Below are 19959 nucleotides of genomic sequence, written 5' to 3'. Positions count from 1 at the left end.
GTCCATTTGCCTCATCTCCTCTGACCCCCTGCATAGCACAGGCCACAGAACTTCACCATCGATGGGTAATTATTTGTTAAGTGGGGATGGAGTGGTCAGGCTGGTAGATCTGTTTCTTCCCAGCACTAGACGCCTGAGGACTAGTTAGAGGCAGTGCAATCTCTGCTAACTAGCACCTGTTGCCTCTCATTACAGGGCCAGAAGCGTCTCTTGAAGTCTCATCTGGCACAGCAAATGCATCATGTTGCCCTTCAATGGCTCCTGCTTCAATCCCCCAACATTCCTCCTGATCGGCATCCCTGGGCTGGAAACCCTGCACGTCTGGATCTCCGTTCCCTTCTGCTCCATGTACGTCATCGCCATCCTGGGGAACTGCACCATCCTCTTCATCATCAAGACAGAGCCAAGCCTGCACCAGCCCATGTTCTACTTCCTCTCCATGCTGGCCGTCATCGACCTGGTCCTCTCCACCTCCACCATGCCCAAGCTGCTGGGCATCTTCTGGTTCAGTTACAGAGAGATCTGCTTGGACTCCTGCCTCCTCCAGATGTTTGTCATACACTCCTTCTCTGTCATGGAGTCTGGGATCTTCCTGGCCATGGCTTTCGACCGCTACGTCGCCATCTGCGACCCTCTGAGGCACAAGACCGTCTTGACCAACACGATAGTAGCCAAGATCGGGCTGGCGGCTATGATCCGGGGCGTGTTGTACATCTCCCCGCTGCCCCTACTTGTCCAACAGTACCAGTACTACAGGACCAACATCATTGCGCATTCCTACTGTGAGCACATGGCAGTTGTGATACTGGTGTGTGGGGATATCACCATCAGCAATCTCTATGGGCTGACTATTGGCTTTCTGGTGCTGCTCATGGATTCTCTGTTCATTGTCCTGTCCTACATCATGATCCTGCTGGCCATGTTCAGGCTGACCTCAGTTGATGCCCGTCTCAAGACCTTCAGCACCTGCATCTCCCACATCTGTGCCATACTGGCCTTCTACACACCCATTGCTGCCTCGTCGCTGACGCACCGGTTCGGCCAAAATGTGTCTCCTCACATCCACATCCTGCTGGCCAACTTCTACCTCCTGGTCCCACCCATGCTGAACCCCATTGTGTATGGGGCAAGGACCAAACAGATACGGCAGAGAGTGCTTAAGATGGTCTCTCTGAGTAGGCCTGGCCTCTGACCCCTAATCCTGAGAATAAGGACAGCTACATGAAGTGACTATCAGGTGGCAGGAAGGGTGGGGTGGCTAAAGATTTCTTTGAAAATCCCACCCAGGCTCATCAGTGTTTGTGAGGAGCACCTAGACAGATCAGAGGTGCCTTGTAGCAAGGCAGGAGTTCACTGGGTACGTGGGAAGAAAGGTACAACATCACTAAAGGGAATAAATTATATAAAGGCAAATTCCTGCCCTCAGAGGTCAAGGAGAGTTAGTGCCAGTTATCCCACCCCTGGAACTGGATATCCTGCTGGGGGAGCTCGAGTGGGGAGCCAGACAGAACTGGGATTCTCTCTCCACTCTATCTGTGTGATTTTGGTCCAGCATGTCTGAATGAAACCTCTTTCTCTTCAGGAAAGCCAGTGGCTATTTTCCACACTTACCTCTGTGGTCTTTTGATGTATTCAGTAGGTGGGTGAGTGACGGGGAGGGAAGGAGCATTACAAGGAACTCCTGGGGAGAGGCATGTCAGGGGGTGAGGGACAGTGCTGGTGTGTGCATACAAGTGAGGGTGTGAGGTTGACCTCTGAGTGTGGGATCCACAAAGGATGGAAGGCGAGGAGTTTGCAAGGGACAGAATCGCCTGCCCACCCACAGCTACCACAATCCCCAAGGTTTGGGCTTTCCCAGGGCTCAAGCTGCTGTGGGAGGCTGGAGGACGCTGACCCCGGCCCGCTCGGCCTGCTGGGCACAGAGACATGAAACGCACCCTTCCGGCCTGCAGTTTGGGATCCTTGAATCACCAACACTTCCCTTGATGCCCAGCACATGCTGGCCGAAGGGACGTGCACAGCAGCTTTCACTCCCCTCTCTCCTGCTGCCCTGGGGAAAGAGTCCCCACCAGCGGTCATGAGGCCCGTCCTCTTTTCCCCACATCCCCACCTTATGGCCTGGCACCGACCGAGGGCCCAATCCTTGCAGTGACAGGTGCGATTCTCCCCATGAGGCACAGTAGGACAAGATGGCGTATGTCAGCCCCAGGGCTATGCCGGCTCATGTTCTGGGTGACTCTTCCCTCCACCCCCCTCACACGTACCCCTTTCTCCTCTCATCCACTTCACTTACTCCAAGGTCTGTTTCTTCCTTCCCCTCATCTCCAGGCACTCCCAATGGCTGACCTCCCTAGCCCAAGTGCCCACTTGCTCCTGCTTAACCATCACCTCCCTCCTTTCTGGCACCTGCTTAACTGGTTCCTGGCCTGCTCTGCTCCCCCCAGCCCCAAGAAAGCTACCGTCTAACTCTTCTGCCTCTTCAAGTCCAGCCTCACCTCTCTCCTGTCATAACCATGGAAGTAGTGGGTCTGCCCTGCCTGTGAGAAGCTGGCTGTGTGATGTTATTGACATAAACGGTGACAGTATCAATCATTGTTGCAACCACTGTTATATATTTGCAGCAAATATTGTACAAAAGTTGTTGTGTGGGGTGTATATAAAAAGATTATGATTTGCTGGTTATGATTATGCTGTCTGTATAAGTAGCCTCAGTGAAGCATTTGGTTAGCTTCTTGAGAAAGGACTATTCTCAGTAAGTGCCCAATCAAGAAACACTTAACTGACAATGGATCTTGGGAGACACCAATCCACATCTGAGCTTTTCTGGGAACGTTCATACTAAAATGTAAACAAGCACATCGGCCTGTAAGGAACCAAGACTTGCATGGACATGTGACTTGTCCCTGTGACTCCAAACTCCATCTTGTAGCTGTGATTTTGCACAGGAGAACCAAGGGGTTTCCGCCCACGAGAGAAAGAACATAAAAGGCCCTGGAAACCCCTCCATTTTGTCTTCAATCCTGCTTCTTTCTTCTGGAGGAACCTTGCTACAAACTGAAGCTCTGAACAAAGGACTGAGTGACCCATCCCCGCTGTGGATGTTCCAGAGACTTGATTTGAGCCTGAAGTTTATTCTATCACTGCTACAAGTCTAAACCAAGAACTTTGCCATTACTGTATGTAATTGATTCCATTTAACCAATTTTAACTCTCATCTATATGTCTTTCTTTTTACGAATAAACCTATAGATTTTAGATTCTAAAGGATTGGCAACAGCGTGATTTGTGGGTAAGATCTGATTTGTATATTGACCTGGGTCTTGGACTTGGTCCCTTGGGATCAAGAGAACCTTTTTTCTTTTACTTGGGTGTTGTTTTTCATAACCATTCGTCCCCATAATGAGTGGCACTGGTGGTGATACTGGGAAACTGGAGTGTCTAAGGCAGGGGTAGGGAACCTAAGGCACACATGCCAAAGGTGGCACACAAGCTGATTTTCAGTGGCACTCACACTGCCAAGGTCCAAGCCACCAGTCCGGAGGGCTCTGCATTTTAATTTAAATTTAAATGAAGCTTCTTAAACATTTTAAAAACCTTATTTACTTTACATACAGCAATAGTTTAGTTATATACTATACACTTAGAGAAAGAGACCTTCTAAAAATGTTAAAATGTATTACTGGCACATGAAACCTTATATTAGAGTGAATAAATGAAGAGATCGGCACAACACTTCTGAAAGGTTGCTGACCCCTGGTCTAAGGGAAATGCTTGTGTGATTTATGGTTAGCCAGTGGGGTGAGACCAAAGTCCTCTCTGTCTGGCTGGTTTGGTTTGCCTTAGAGGTGGAAAACCACCAGCCTTGGCCTGTAACTGCCTCGCTCTAAGCAACTTGTCCAGAATTGATACTCTCAGTTGTGTCCCGCCAGAACCAGAATCATTACAGGCTGTAATTGGTTTAAGGCCTCTAGACTGAGAAACTGTTGCCATGGAACTCAGAGAAAGGCCTTATAACATCCCTTAACCGAGTCGTGCTAAGGAGAGCATGATGCATGCTGGGAACTTGGTTTAAAGGACTGGATTCTTGCTAATATACTTTGACGCTGATTGGGGTTGGGCCTCCAGGTGGTTTCAGGTAGATGCTGCCCTTGGAAAGTGCTGGTAGGGCTGCCAGACTAGCCTGAGTGGTTTTCAATGGATGAAGGAAGTTTAAAAACCAGAGAAGACCTGATGTGGGGAGGGACTGGTCTTTGGGGTTTGATGGGGTTTTTTAGTTTGCTCTGTGCCAGCCCAGTGCTGTAGGCAGCTTGGAATTCAGACTTTGCCTGCTGATCTGACAGCGGCCGCTGCTGGAATACAGTGACCAGTTCTGCTGCCTGCGCGCAAGAAGGACGTTGATCTGTTGGAGAGGGGTCAGAGAAGTGGGGGGAGAATGATTCAAGGAGTAGAAAACCTGCTTGATAGTGACAGACTCAGGAAGCTCTATCTGTTGAGATTCTCTACTTCAAACCCAGAGTGTTTGGGAGCAGTGCCCTGGCCTTGGTTGTGCAGGCTAGATGATCCCAATGGCCTGGGAATCTATGAATCTGTGAACTGGCTCCTCCGTTGCAGGAAACTTCCCCTGACACCCACACCTTGCTCCCACTCAGCCTCCAGCCTGACCTCAGGGAAAGCAGCCTGCCAGTGGAGGGAGCCAGGACCTAGGGAGCTGGAAGGATTGGGAATTGTATCATTCGTGGTTTGGCTTCCCAGACGGGAAGTCAGGCAGAGGAGGGCTGCATAGCTCATGTTGAAGATAGTTGGAACAGCCTCTCTGAAAGAGGATCTGCCTCTAATCAAGTGGTCCCCAAACTATGGGGGCCACAGAGGAAAGTTGGGGGGGGCATGGAGGAGTCTGGGCCAACCCTCATAGAGGGCGGGCAGGGAGCGTCACCCAGCCCTGCTTTACCCCCAGCTCTGCTCTGGCCTTGCTCCCAGCTGGGCCCCAGCCTCAGCTCCTGGCTCCCAGCCCAGCTGTGGTTCTGGCCCCACCCTCAGCCCCTTTACCCCAGTCCATGCTCCCCCACCCCCAGAGCCATGGCCCCAGTTGCTGAACAAGGATCTGGGTGGGAAGGGCAGGGACAGGAGTAGAGGGTGGCACCACGTGAAAAGGTTGGGGACCACTATTCTACCCCTTTGGGCTCGATGTGAGTACAGAGCCCCAGATGGCACCAGGAGCACTTCGACATTAACTACAATAACCTGAGTGCAGCTAAACGCTCCACCAGGGCTGAAACGCCCGGGAAACGTGGCAGACAAGCGGAAGAGATTTCAATAGTGCGTTACTCTGTACCTGCCTGGGACGGGTGCCAGTGAAAAGGAAGGCAATCAGAATGAAGCCTTCCTTGTGAGGATAGCAGGTTTGGCTGCACTTGACGTATCTAATAGTTCTCAGTTAACTCAGCCTGGGAAGGCTACCTATGAACCCATATTGAGGCGAGCTGCCCACCATGTAAAAATGAAACATATCAGTGAGATATTGTTAGCCTGAGGGTGCAAAAAGACAGTGCAGCTCGAGAGGAGTTTGTGACAGATCTGCAGCTGAAGGGTCAGTCTTGCTATTTTGGGTGGGCTTACAGCATCCCCAATAAGAGACCAGATTGTAATTAGAATCCAGAACAAAAAACACGGAGAAAAACTACTGGGGGACCCAGAATTAATCCTTGAGGAAGCAATTAGAATTTGCCAAGCAAGAGAAGTCCCCCAGTCCAGACTGAAGCCAACGGAGGGAGGACACTACTCTGACACTAGCGATATAATAGAGAAGCCGAAATACCACATGAAAAGAGACCTGTGGCAGAAAGGGATGCGGAGCTCAAAGTCTGACTCAAGCAGGACCAGCACATGCAGTGGCACATGCTGTGAAAACCCGCACAAGCCAGGACAATGTCCGGCATATGAGGGAAAGGCAAAAACAGCAACGGAGTCCATCTCTTTGCAAGAGTTTGCAAGCATGAACAGGCTCAGAGGAATTTTTCATAAGAGCAGTGGACACCACTGCAGCAGTGAATGGACTGTCAATCTGACAACAAATGGGATTGTATTCATCCTAAATTGGACACTGCGGTTTGGGGGGAGCTGGGGGAATTTGGCTGGTGCCTTTCTCTGTGTGATTCATGAGTGGCTCTGGGAAGGATAAATACCAGGGAGGGAGAGGAATTATTTAAGATCAGTACCAATGTGGACACAAGAACAAATGGATATAAAGTGGCCATCAGGAAGTTTAGACTTGAAATTAGACTACGGTTTCCAACCATCAGAGGAGTTAAGTTCTGGAACAGCCTTCCAAGGGGAGTAGTGGAGGAAAAAGACATATCTGGCTTCAAGACTAAGCTTGATAAGTTTATGGAGGGGATGGTTTGATGGGATAGCCTAATTTTGGCAATTAATTGATCTTTGTCTACTAGCGGTAAATTGCCTGTGATGGGATGTTGGGGTGGGATCTGAGTTGCTACAGAAAATTCTTTCCTGGTTGCTGGCTGGTGAGTCTTGCCCACATGCTCAGGGTTTGGCTGATCACCATATTTGGTGTCAGGAAGGAATTTTCCTCCAGAGCAGATTGGCAGAGGCCCTGGGGTTTTTTTGCCTTCCTCTGCAACGTGGGGCATGGGTCACTTGCTGGAGGATTCTCTGCACCTTGAAGTCTTTAAACCACGATTTGAGAACTACAATTACTCAGACATAGGTCAGGGGTTTGTTACAGGGGTGGGTGGGTGAGATTCTGTGGCCTGCGTTGTGCAGGAGGTCAGACTAGAAGATCATAATGGTCCCTTCTGACCTTAAAGTCTATGAGTCTATGCAATCCAGCTGGGTGTGGGGCTCCACATGCAGTTGTGCTGAGTGATCACAGCACCTGGAGGGGTTTGCTGCTTGTCACTAGCAAGGCATTGGGAGAAACAGCCCAGGCTGGAGACAGTTAAGGGGGCACAGCCATCCCACAGTCCCAGGCTGCACCCCAGGGATCCCGTCACACTCTCATTCCACTCCACCTTCTATCCCCACGAGTCCATCTTCCGCCCACTCCACTCCATTGAAATGGCTCTCAGTAAGGTCTCTGATGACCTCTTTGGGCCTGTCTACACTGAACTTGGGAGCGAGTCTCCCGGCCTGGGTAAAGAAACTTTCTCTAGCGAGGCTCAAGCTAGGGCGCTAAAAATAGCAGTGTGGATGTTATGGTGCAGGCTGCAGGTGGGGCTGTCAGGTTCACCCAACCCCTAGACTTCAGGGCCTGAGCACCAGCCCAAGCCAGGACACCCACATTGCGATTTTCAGCAGGCTTGAGACAATATTCTGTCCTCATCCTCCATGGCCACTCCACTGCTTTCAACATTATTGATCACGTCTTCCCTTGGTTTTCAGAATCCCACTTTGCCCTGTGTCTCTGGTCATTCCTTCCAGTACCTCTCCTCCCTCTCCCTCTTGCCACGAGGTCCCTCTGGGCTCAGTTCTTGCCTCTTTTCCTTCAGCACCCTCTCTCTGGGTGATCACATGCACTCATACAGCTTCCTCTGTCATCTCCGGGCTGGCAAACCAATCATTCATAGAATCATAGAATACAATCATAGAATATCAGGGTTGGAAGGGACCTCAGGAGGTCATCTAGTCCAACCCTCTGCTCAAAGCAGGACCAACACCTACTAAATCATCCCAGCCAGGGCTTTGTCAAGCCAGGCCTTAAAAACCTCTAAGGAAGGAGATTCCACCACCTCCCTAGGTAACCCATTCCAGTGCTTCACCACCCTCCTAGTGAAATAGTGTTTCCTAATATCCAACCTAGACCTCCCCCACTGCAACTTGAGACCATTACTCCTTGTTCTGTCCTCTGCCACCACTGAGAACAGCCGAGCCCCGTCCTTTTTGGAATCCCCCTTCAGGTAGTTGAAGGCTGCTATCAAATCCCTCCTCACTCTTCTCTTCTGCAGACTAAATTATCCCAGTTGCTTCAGCCTCTCCTCATAAGTCATGTGCCCCAAACCCCTAATCATTTTTGTTGCCCTCTGCTGGACTCTCTCCAATTTGTCCACATCCTTTCTGTAGTGAGGGGCCCAAAACTGGACACAATACTCCAGATGTGGCCTCACCAATGTCGAATAGAGGGGAATGATCACGTCCCTTGATCTACTGGTAATGCCCCTACTTATACAGCCCAATATGCCGTTGGCCTTCTTGGCAACCAGGGCACACTGCCTACCCACCACATAGCCCAGCCCCAGCGCAGGGAGTTGGGTTCAGAAGACTGAGCACCCTGGAGCGGACATCATCAGTGAAATTAGTAACAGAGAATGAGCCACAAAAGACCAGCTGTGGGTGTTCAGGGGACGATGGAGAGGGTGCTATGCAGAAGCATAGGGATTCCATCGGCCCCAGTCTGCAAGGAGCTGTGTGATCACAATCCAGGAACCCCGGCCTTCGTTCCCACACCCCATTACCCAAACTACAAATGTTCCAGGGCTTAAAGATACTGGGGCAGGCTCTGTTCTCCTTTACCCTTGTGTCCATCTCGCTACTGACTTGGACAGGGACGGCCCAGTGCTACTGAGAGCAGAATTTTGGCCCAACAGACCAATGAGTCCAGAGCAGAGATATGCAGCAAAAACCCATTTGACTAGCATTTAACTCCTTTGTGTGTCACTGTGCTCCAGAGATCATGCGTTAGAAGGCTGGACTGGGGTATCTGCAGCAGCAGGGGAGTATGAGCCGGGGTACCACCATCGTAGCAAAGTTATACCAGTCGGTACCGACTGTGCTGCTTGGGGCATTTCAGCTCCTTGTGTTTGTTGGGGAGATGCAGAGAGCAGGGGGAAAATCTCTGTGGGATGAAACCATGAGCTCAGCTCAGCAATAACAAAGAGAACTCATCACTACCAGCAGCACCAAAGAAATTCTGCAGCTGAGCCCAAGACTTTCGGTAGCTTTCTAGGCTTATGGATTCTCTTCTCCCTCACTGCCCCTCCCCCCCGGTGCTGTTGGTGGCCCTCCATTGACTCCAGTGGGACTACTCCAGATTTACACCCATGTAAGCTTAGAGGAGACTCAGGCCCTGTGGCTCGATTTTGGAAAGAGGTGGACAATTTCACAAAGTATGGGAGGGGATTGAATCAGTAAGTGTGATGCAGTAGAGACTGTCTGTGTGGAGGATGGGAGAGCTTGGGAGGTCTTTAGGTGAGGGACAGGATCTAAGCCTGTAACCTGAGCCAGGAAGGTGGGGAGGGGATCAGCACCTTTGCCTGGGAAGCTGGACAAAGGAAGGGGCCGGCTGGAAGAAGTGCAGTTCAGTTTCGGTTTTGGGCTGGGTGGTTGGAATTCAGGGAATCCTAAGCTGGGATCCAAAGACCCTGAACCCCCGGAAGGACTCGATTGAGGGGTCCTGGTTGGGCCTCCAAGCTCTGCTGTAGCCTGCATTCCTGTTGTCCAATAAACCTTCTGTTTTACTGGTTGGCTGAGAGTCACTGTCAGTCCCAGGAAGAGGGGTGCAGGACCGGACTTCCCCACACTCCGTAACACCTGGATTACCCCAAATTTCAGGGGTGTTCTGAGCCCATGTGCAGCCCCACCATTAGTAATTATAGGAACTAAGAAAAGGGAAACCAGAATAGCATTAGTTAATCTGGCCAAAGGGTGAGAAGGAACTTTTCTCCTCATCTATCACACTGAGCAATTAGCCAGGTGCATGATTGGCCTTCTTTCGTTCCTTTGAAACATCCTGCCTTGACCGCTGCTGCAGCAAGGACACTGAGGGGGCTAGCAGAAAGACTGGTGACCTCATGTGGCTTCTCCTACATTCAGGATCCTTTACATTGATATTGATCTTAAAGGCCTAAAGAGTTAAATGTGTTTATAAACTCTTTGACAGTCCAGCATTAAACAGTGATAGGCAGGTTCAGGGTTATTTTTAAACAGAGCCCTTGGTTTTACGCAGTTGCTTGGCCAACACCCAGAAGCATTCATTCCAACTGAAAGTTTCTTGGCTAAACACAAGAAACGAAAACAAGCAGGTTTAGTGAAACTGCAGTTGAGCGATGATGCAAAACAAACTTAGTCAGACCTTATCAAAGTCTCTCCTTTTGGAACCAAAATATCAGCTGTTTATTTTCAGAGCAACAGTTCTCTGATGAAAAGGAGAAGGTTACATTTACTCTCAGTCCTGAAGTGAAGGGCAGTCACTGATCCTTTTCTTAACAAACAGACTCAAAGTGGACGAGAGACAGGACAGGTGAAATATGGCATTAGATGATGTTTTTGGAACGCTGGATTACTGGTTAGTTAAGAGTGGAGGATTTGTCTGGCAAATCGACCACATCACCTGCTGCTTGGACCCTGGTTAGATATGCTCTTTAAACAAGGCAAGTTTGGATGGACGTGTTATGATTGACTTCAGGACTTGATGAAAAGCTGTGAGAGTGAGACAGGAAGCAGTAAAGAAACAGTGGGGTAGAAAATTCTCAACAGTGGAAGGGAACTCAATACAGGATCAATGCCAGATGCTGGCAGTGTATGACATGGGATGGAGTACTCGATAATTGTCCTGTTCGGTTCATTCCTACTTAAGTATCTGGCACAGGCCACGGTCAGAAAACAGGATACCGGGCTAGATGGATCATTGGTATGACCCAGTGTGACCATTCAATGTTCTTATCTTACATGCCTGGGCAGTGCTGGTAGGCTGAGGACTGGATGGTGTGATAATGGGATGACTTTTAGAACTCACAGGTGAAAACAAAGTTCCTTAAACAAAAGCAAGACCAGCCGGTGTCCTCCTGAAAGAAAGTCCTTCAAGCTGGTTTGCCCCTATCTTGCAGTCGGGCAAGACCAGACAAGACAAGCTGGGATGCAAGGTGGGATGAGGGGTGAGAGACCTGATGATGGGTGTTTTTTTCCAATGTCTCTTTTTAAGAAAGTCAGAAAGGGAGCACTTTGGCAGCATAATTCATCCCTCTCGTTTTTTTGTCCAACCTTTAGGCCTAATGTCCAACACCGATTTTGGTTCATTTCCGGTTCCACATCTTCTCTTGCTCACCAAGCATGATTTTAACACACCACTTGAGCTATATTAGTAGGCCCTTTTATTTAGACTAATTGAATTTTTCTGTCTCCTTTTCATATCTTTTCCCTCCAACATTTGTCACAATGACCTTTAATGACATCTTATGAACTCACACGTATTTCTGACAGCTGAGCTCACACTTAAGGGTAAATGTTTAGGCCCTTTTAGTACAACAGATCTCACAGAATCCCGGCCAAGGACTTTTGTGAATATAGGGAACTTTGGGCAACACATGGAGGGCTCGACATTCAGCATGTTTGTGCAGAATTGCACACTTGCTTTGCACACGCACCCCCATCGTGCAAACAGTCGTGTGAATATAGCTGCACACCTAGCCACATGTGCTCTTTGGGCAAGCACAAATGAGAGTTTGTACCAAAGCAAGTGTGTGTGCCCGGTACACAAGAACACACTGGCCTGCTTGTTTTGGAAACAATACAAGCAGAAAGCCCAGCCAAGGGAGGCCTGGAGTCCGGCGTATGCAAAAACTAACAGTTCACACAAATAGTTGACGTTACCCCTTCTGCCTCTCCCCCAATGGACTAAAGGCCATTCCCAGTCCCCTGTCCTGACTTTTGACAAGACCCTGCACAATTCAGAAGAGCCGAGGCCTGGAAAAGCAGATAGATACAGAGCATCGGGACCCGGTACATTGGCAGATCTGTGTGTGTGAGTCCAGGGCTAGAAACGTGGGGTGCCCTGCAGGGCGGGACTGAGGTGCATTAATGGAGCTATGCACATACTCGCGCCACCTCAGGTTTCTTGTCTTGGGTTTTGGGGCCGAATTTCTCAAGACTCCTTCAAATATCTCTGGTATTCCAGCAGCACTGTGGCTCAGGGTCTGTATCCATGAAGAATTACCCTACTTAACTCTTACATGGCGATTTTCACCCATACGTATTGTGTTTAGATGTTCAACTGCGTGTATGTGTTCTCCCTTTGTGCTGCCCCAGCTCTGCGCAGACAGCCAGCACAGCAGACCTACGTACTGCCCCGCTAACATAGTCAGTTACCGCCCCCTGGCATGGCTAATTATCACCCATCACCTTGTACTGGTTGGTTTGATCAAAACATCTGTATTATGGACTGTCATTCTGACCTTGTCTTTCAGGAGGGTCAGTGTGTTCCTGTTATCTTTGGGGAATGTTTTTGTACCATCCTTGATATCGGGGTGTTCTGGTACCACTTGATATTGGGATGTGTTTGCATGAGTTCTCTATGCCTAGCACCCCTTAGGAATGTGTATTTCTGCAACATCAGCCCTGTTCTTGCCAGATTCTGTGAGCAGGGCATGCCTTATATTAGGCCTCTAATACGAGGGCTTATGTATCAGGCTCTCTTCCTACTACACAAATCTACGCACTTTTCAAAGGAGGCGAAGCGCATTATCCCCATTTTACAGTTGGGGAAACTGAGGCATGGGGCTGTGCTGTGACTCGCCCGAGGTCACTCAGTAGGACCACAGCAGAGCTGTGAACAGAACCCAGGTCCCCAGTAAAGCTGTGCAAACAACTAATTTTCCGGTTCAGTAGCCGCACCAAAAAAGCAGAGGGGAAAAGTTCTTTTCATGCTGACCTAAATTATATTTTAAAAAAACATTAGCACACCAAAAAAAAGGGCGGGGAGGAATAGTTTGGGGTGAAGTGAAACATTTAGTTTAGTGTTTGAGCTTTCTTTTACCTTTTTGGATAAAATTAATAGATTTGAAGTAAAAGTTGACATGAAACGGCCTTTCACATCAAAACGTGGAAAGATTTCAGTCAGAAAAATGTCAAAAAGAAAATGTTTTGTGGTTGGGGGGATTTTGGTGGTTTTTTGTTTGTTTGGGGGAGGGGCGTTTTGTTTTGTTTTGTTTTTGTTTAGGGTTTTTTTTCCAGCCAAAACAGTTTGACAAAACCGCAAAATATTTCCAGTGATTCATAGCTGAGTTTTTAGCACACACAAAAAAGCCCCCAAAATGTTGCCCAGCTCTAATCTCTAGGCCAGGGCCTTATCCATCACACGGTGCTGCCTCTGGGACAATTACAGTTCAACAGAGGGGAAAGGGAACAGAAAAGGGGGTACTGTCTAGGCAGGCTGCAAAAAAATGGTTCTGTGGGCCTCCCGGTCATCTGGACCTGGTTCCTCGCTCCCACTGAAGACACTGGAAAAATTCCCATTGACTTTAGTGGGAGCAGAATCAGGCCCTTAAAATAAGCATGATAATAAAAGCAATTATTTATTAATTATGTTCCATGACTTTTTCCCCCCAAATGCCACGGAGTAACAGAGGGTGGGTGGTGGGGCAAAGTCAGAGTTTGCCCATAAGGCCAGATTCTGGTGTCCTGCCACGTGCTGAGCGGTACGTTACTCTGCACCCGGCCTCAGTGGTTTCAATGGGACGATTCACAGAGTGAGATACTATCCGGTGTAAGGAAAGGTGTCAGAATCTGGCCCAGGAGCAGCTGGAAGCTGGAGAAAGCTCTTGTTCCCATGGGCCTGTCAGTTTGCTGAACTTAAATCTCAGCTACAAAGCCAGATAAACAAGCCTCTGTTTTAGCTGCTGAGGCCTCTTCTGCGGACCAAAGGGTCCATCATGTGGCAGTCAGTCCGCAGTGCAGGTGCCCAGACAGGGATGTGAGCACAGTGTATGTTAGAAAACAGTAGAGAGGAGAGCTGTGAGCTTGATTCTCAGGCCTCTGACAGCAGCCTCCCACTGAGGTCAGCGGTTACTCTGGCTTTACACTGGTGTAACTGAGAGAAGAATCGGGTCACTGGCTCATAACACCCAGAGGTCTTTGGCAGAATCAGGCTAACCCAGCCACCCCCAAGCTGCCCCCACATTCCCTGCCACAGCATGTGTAAAATACATGGGGTGCACATGAGTGTCATTCGGGGGGACAGGGGCAGAATACATTTTTATGCAATCAGATCTGTAATACTGATCTATTCCTGATTGATGATTTATTTCTTACACCCTTATTCCACAGGTACAAAGAATCAGTCGCAGGCCCTTTAAATTGGTATTTGTTTGTCTTTCATCCCTGTAACTCCTGTGTGCCTGCTTATTAGCTCTGGCATGATTGCTCCAAGGGTCACCGGAGATCCCTGAGTTTGTCCACTGTTTATTAAGTCGGCCCCCAAGGAAAATATAACTCTCCCTTGTTTACATGCAACATTTAATAGCAGGTCCTTGTTACTAGTAGCCACTGAGCAGCCACTGAGGAATGGCCTGCGGCCAGATAATTAACCCCTGGGCACCTCATCCCATTAGCCACCGACTAACTTTCCAATTTTTAATTCGACCCTTGGGTGGAGCAGCCAAAAGCAATCAACAGCTTAACCCCGCGGCTGCTGGACAAGCCCAGTGCTTGGGTTGTTAACCTGGAGCTTTATTGACAGGTGTCTGCAGCACAGCAGGGGATGTGGCAAAAGAAGCCAAGGAAAACTGGGGTGCCTGGCAAGGGATCTCTGAAGAGGCAAAGATGCTGCGTGTCTTTTCCTCAGTTGGGTCGGGGTCCCTCCTTCTGAGACAAGGAAATTGACCGGGTGCCTGGTGGTGCAGAGTACTGGGGGGGGGTGGACTATTGTGAGTAGTGGCTGATGGGGATCTCTGAGCATTGGGGGGCTGTTCACAGGACACACAGGGGCTGTCACAACACACTATGGTTAAGAGGAATCAACTTCTGAGCATCCTAACCCTAGCAAAACTGATCTTAAGAGCAAATCCCCATAGTGAGCCTTGGCTGTATTTCCTGGTTCATGCCAAATGTCCCATCTGCAAGCAGGAATGTCAGCGGGGGTGCATGTCACTTGCGTGTGCTAGGGCTTGATCCTGAACTGTTGATGTAAATGGGAGGTTTGCCATTGCTCGAATGAGAACAGGATCAGGCCCTTACTGCTCATCAGCCCACTGATTGCAGCAAGCGGCAGCACTGTGTGACAGCATTACCCACACAGCAATAACTTTGCCTGTATGCCTGCACCTCTATCCTGCCACTGCTCCTCCAGTCCTGGCCCCCAGCACAGCAACGCTGGGGTTTTCCTGAACAGAGGGACGCAGATACTAGACAGGTACACGAAGAGTGCCAACAGTGAATGATGATTTTATGATGCATACATCAGCAGCTAGGCTGAGACCAAACAAATTTCACCTCACTTGTGGCCTAAAAATAATGTGAAGCCAGAGGAAAGGGCAGAGTGGATCAGCCTGCTGGGCCACCTGCCCAGTTTTGAAGCACTGAATTTTTATATCGTCCCAAATAAAGGACTGAACCAGTTTTCAACATTTTCGTGTCCTGCTGTTAACTCCAAAGAGGCCCCGTGTGCTGCGCTGAAAGCCCCACACCAGAAGCTGCAATGGTCCAAGGATCAGGAGGACCCTTGGAAACACACTCTTGTGTTTCGAAGTGTATCTGATTTTTAGAGGAGCTTTCTGAGCTGGCCTGCTAGGACTGGAGATGTCACCAAAACAAGCTTTCTCTTCATATCTCAGCACTTCCAGCTCCAGGAGCTGCACGGGCCTCTGGGAGGGGAAAGTTAATTCAACTTTTACAAACTTTAAAAAAGGTTAGATTTGGCTCTTTTAGCAAACAGGTTTCTCTGCTGGCCCAGGTGAGACCATGGAAAATTCTCCACCATGCAGAGTGTGTAGTAAATTATCCATAAGGGACCAGCTCCTGCAGAGTTGTCTCTGTATCTGTTTACTCCTGTGCACCCCCAATGGGCCATCTTCTGTTTTCCACCCGACGAGCGTAAATTTAGAATATCTCCCTGGAGCCCGGTGGGACTTTGGCCTAAGGAAGGATGGAGTGAAGTCTTTAGAATTTGGACCAAGGTTACAATTTATGATGGCCCCCAGTGGTTAACGTGAACCAGACTGTACCACCTGCAGGCTCCATAAGGAACGTGTGGGCTATGACCACCTGGGATGCCAGGAGCTCATGGTTTGCATCATGCGTCACAACCTCAGGACACAAACAGAACATTGGCAGGTTGCCGGGTTGCAAACAATGCTGTGCGGTGAATGGAAATTCCCCTTTGCAAAGCATCTGAGATTTCAAAATCTGGCTTTGTTCTGCACTAGAACAAATAACAGCCTCAATTAGCTGAGAAGGAAAATTCCAGGGGAGAAAAATGTGTCTTGGGTCAATCAAAACATTTTGTTTGGATTGTGCCTTTTTATTTTGGATTGGATTGGAATATACATCACACAACATGCAAGAAACTTTTAAACTAAAAGTTGTTTCAAAAGGAAAAATTGAAACATTCCATTTTTTATGTACAGAAATGGGACATTTTCACATCCATGGAACTTTTTCCCCCCATTTTCTGAGACGAAATTTGAGTGAAATTGACTGGATTTTGCAAAGCACTTTAAAATGTCGATGGAATGGCACAGACCCACAGAAAACAGCTCCTTCTCCGACCAGCCCCATGGTTAGGGTGACCAGATAGCAAGTGTGAAAAATCAGGACAGATTCATAGATTCATAGATTCTAGGACTGGGAGGGACCTCAAGAGGTCATCGAGTTCAGTCCCCTGCCCTCGTGGCAGGACCAAATACTGTCTAGACCATCCTGGATAGACATTTAGCTAGAAATGGAGATTGCACAACCTCCCTGGGCAATTTGTTCCAGTGTTTAACCACCCTGACAGTTAGGAATGGGGGATAATAGGAGCCTATGTAAGAAAAAGCCCCAAATATTGGGATTGTCCCTATAAAAATCAGGACATCTGGTCACCCTACCCATGGTGCACCACCATTGCACCACAAAGCTTATGGCACATAACGGTAACCCTGCAACCCAGCACAACACAACTGGTGGGGCACTGTGACACACACGGTCGCGTGACACAAAGCCGCAGCAGAGCTGTCCCGATGCAGTAACTCAAACTGCAGGATGTTGCAACGCAAATGCCACGACACGGTGGCAGGACAAATGGCTGGGTGCCACAACTCTACTGATGCAACTGGGTGAGAGCAAAATGCAAAACAACTTAGCCCAAGCAGCACCACACGCGCAGCGCGCTGCTGTTACACAGACAGGGCCGTGCAAACAGCACAGCACTACAAGGCAGATGGGGTGAGACAAACAGCCTCAGAATGGTGTGGCCCAAAGCAGCCAGGCGGCAAATGGCATGAAGGGGGGTAGCTAGCAATGGCTCGCAATAGCTGCTTGGGATCTAGCTGCAAAAATCCAAGACCTGGAACAGCAGGAGGGGCAGAAGGAAGCTGGCTCAGCCCCTGCCTCTCCTCTGCTGATTGGCTGATCTGGGAGAACCACTGTCTGGGATTGTGCTGCAGGGAGCCGGGCTGCCACACTGAGTGATGCTGACAGAGCCTGGTCATCAGCCCGGGGGATTGAACCGGGGACCCCTGAAGCTCAGTGCATGAGCACGTACAGCATGAGCTAAAAGCACACTGGCTCTTAGCTAAACTCATTTCACTCTCTAAGTGGTCCTGGAGCCACAAAGCACCACAACCAGACAGTGTGTAGGTTACACACTTCCCCTTGCTGAGGAAGCACATCCTGAGTTTCAGAGACTTCCCAGCTGAAATCCCAGACAAGCCTCCACTTGTAACACCAATGGAACCCAGTCATCGGCAGGATCTAACCGGGGACCTTTGTGCATGAGCCTCTGCAGCACGAACTAAAAGCCAACTGGCTGCTAGCTAAGGGTGTAGAACAGCCTCATTGAACTCTAAGTGGTGCCAAAACCTGGAACAGAGCACCACACCTAGAAGATATGTGGGTTACACAGTGACATCACTTCCTGACGTATTACATCTCTAGGGCAACACCTGCGCAAACCAGGTGCACATCCCAGGGGCCATTCCTGGGCTAGGGCCTGGGCCGCCATGCTCGCTCGCAGACAAGACTGGACAGAGCCACGCGTTCCCAGCCGCCCCCTGGCCCCTGAGTTGAGCAAAGGGGGGGCCTTTGGGTCTTGGAAATGCCCCAGAATGCTTTGCACCGGCTGCAGCTGGTGCAAAGGTTTATGGGACACATTGGAGCCATAAAGGCTACAGAGCCTGATGGAAGAAGCAGGACACAGACAGGGTGGGAGTGCCAAGAAGGGATTCATTACTGAGACAGGCAGGCCAAAGCCTACTGCGGCCTAGAACAAAAGGCCTAGGCATCTGAACCAAACTCTTGGAAAACTCCTGCCTCTCATCACCCACAGCCTCCAGGCTCCCAGGCCTAGCTTGCTATTGACATAAGAAGATGCACTGACAGTGTCTGTTTGTGCAGAGTCCGAGCGGTTGCCCAGCGTCCGCAGGGAAGCTCTTAGATCTGAACGTGTCGGTTTCATTAAGTGAAACTGTTGCAAAATCCCCCAGCGGAACCGGCATTTGTTACAACCTGCTAATTGGCCCACCTGCGTCCAGGCCTTCCCGGCCAGTGCTAATCAACCCTACTGTGGCCTGGTGCTATGTTTACCATCCATCTCGTTAACACTAATTGGACTCACAGCCAGAGCGGCACCCCCGGGAGGGGAGCTGGCTGGATAAAAACTTTAGATTCTTTTAACTTTGTCTTGTTTGTAGGTCAGGCAAGAAAAATCAGCTGAAGGCCCATAAATATACTGTCAGGTCTCCACTTCCTTTCATGCCATGGGTCACTAGAGCCAAATTCTACCACTGGCAGGTAGATGTGTCTCTCCCAGAGAAGTCACTGGTATGTGCCCATCCACAGAGAGAGAGTTTAGTCCACGGCAGCAGTGGAAAGCCCCACCTGCTCTCATCCCTGTTACTCCACTTAAGTCAAGGAATGGATGACTGGGGGTCCTGTTTGCTGCTCAGTCGCGGCCAGAAGCAGGCACCAGGCCATGACCATGCTAACTGGTGAGCCAAGTGCAACACCGACAGATCCCAGTCGTTGGTGGATGGGATTGAATCTGGGGCCACTGGAGTTTAGTGCATGAACCTCTACTGCATTAGCTAAAAGCCAAGTGGCCCGTAGCTAAGGCTCCAGGTCAGACTCAGGAATCTCTCTGTCTCTGAGTAGTCTTGGTGCCACTAGCTAGGACAGAGCACCACACCCAGAAGGTGCGTGGGTTACACAAGCAGGTATCACCGCCTGGCTGGCGGTCATGCTGAGTTGGTTGTGTGCTACATTCCCCAGATGTGTGTGTGATGGAGAAAGCATGGGCCCGGCCTCCAGTCGCTGTGTGCCAGTGTAACGCCATCGAGCTGAATTCTCTCTGGATAGGAACTGGCGCAGGGATACTCCAGTTCCCAGCCCCACCCGCCCAGCAATGTCAGTGGAATTACTCTTGATCTACATGGGAGAGGTCCGTGGGGTCAGAATCAGGTCCGGTGGCTTTGCCCATCCCTGGCCCATGCGAAGGTCCATCTAAGGCAGGCCTTGAGGCCTAAGTGTCCCACACAAAGTGAGCTTTTGAGTAGCACATGGCGTGGCAAGGAGCAGGCTGATGTTGATCCAGGATTCAGCAGACAGGCCTCCCCTAGCACCCGGTTACCCCGACTCACCCAGCGTGTGACATGCACACTGCCATCTCTCAGGGCCGGAGAAGGCTTTGGGCAGCCTGGGATCCACTCTGCTCTGCATCGCTAGCTTCCAGCCCCACAAATGCTGCTTCAGTCAAGCAGGGCTGAGCAAAGACCTGATGGCTCCTGCAGCCTCCTGATCTGTCTGTCAGCACTCTGAGGGGTAGGTTAGACCCTAAGGGCACAGCTATACTACAATAAAAATCCACAGCACCAAGGGCCGGCTGAGTGGGGCTGGGGCTGCAGGGTTGTAAAAGTGCTGTGTAGAAGTTTGGGCTCAGGCTGGAGCCTGAGCTCTGAGACCAAGGTCCAAAACACACTTACCCCTCTCCCACCACAAACACTGTCTGCCCTGCCATGCAGCTAGACCTGAAAGGCTTCG

At 49.8% G+C, this 19959-nt stretch overlaps 1 protein-coding gene across 1 annotated transcript; it reads left to right on the top strand.

The window, feature by feature from the left end:
• Window positions 1-241: 241 nt before the first annotated feature.
• On the top strand, window positions 242-6948 carry LOC127032891 (olfactory receptor 52M1-like; the record flags this gene model as incomplete). Its single annotated transcript, XM_050920519.1, has 2 exons — window positions 242-1165; window positions 6940-6948. Coding segments are annotated over exons 1-2 (933 nt in total), but the record flags the coding sequence as incomplete, so codon positions are not given.
• Window positions 6949-19959: the final 13011 nt, after the last annotated feature.

Source organism: Gopherus flavomarginatus, chromosome 1, assembly GCF_025201925.1.
Source record: "Gopherus flavomarginatus isolate rGopFla2 chromosome 1, rGopFla2.mat.asm, whole genome shotgun sequence".
NCBI lineage: Eukaryota > Metazoa > Chordata > Testudines > Testudinidae > Gopherus > Gopherus flavomarginatus.
This window is presented reverse-complemented; position numbering and strand designations above follow the sequence as displayed.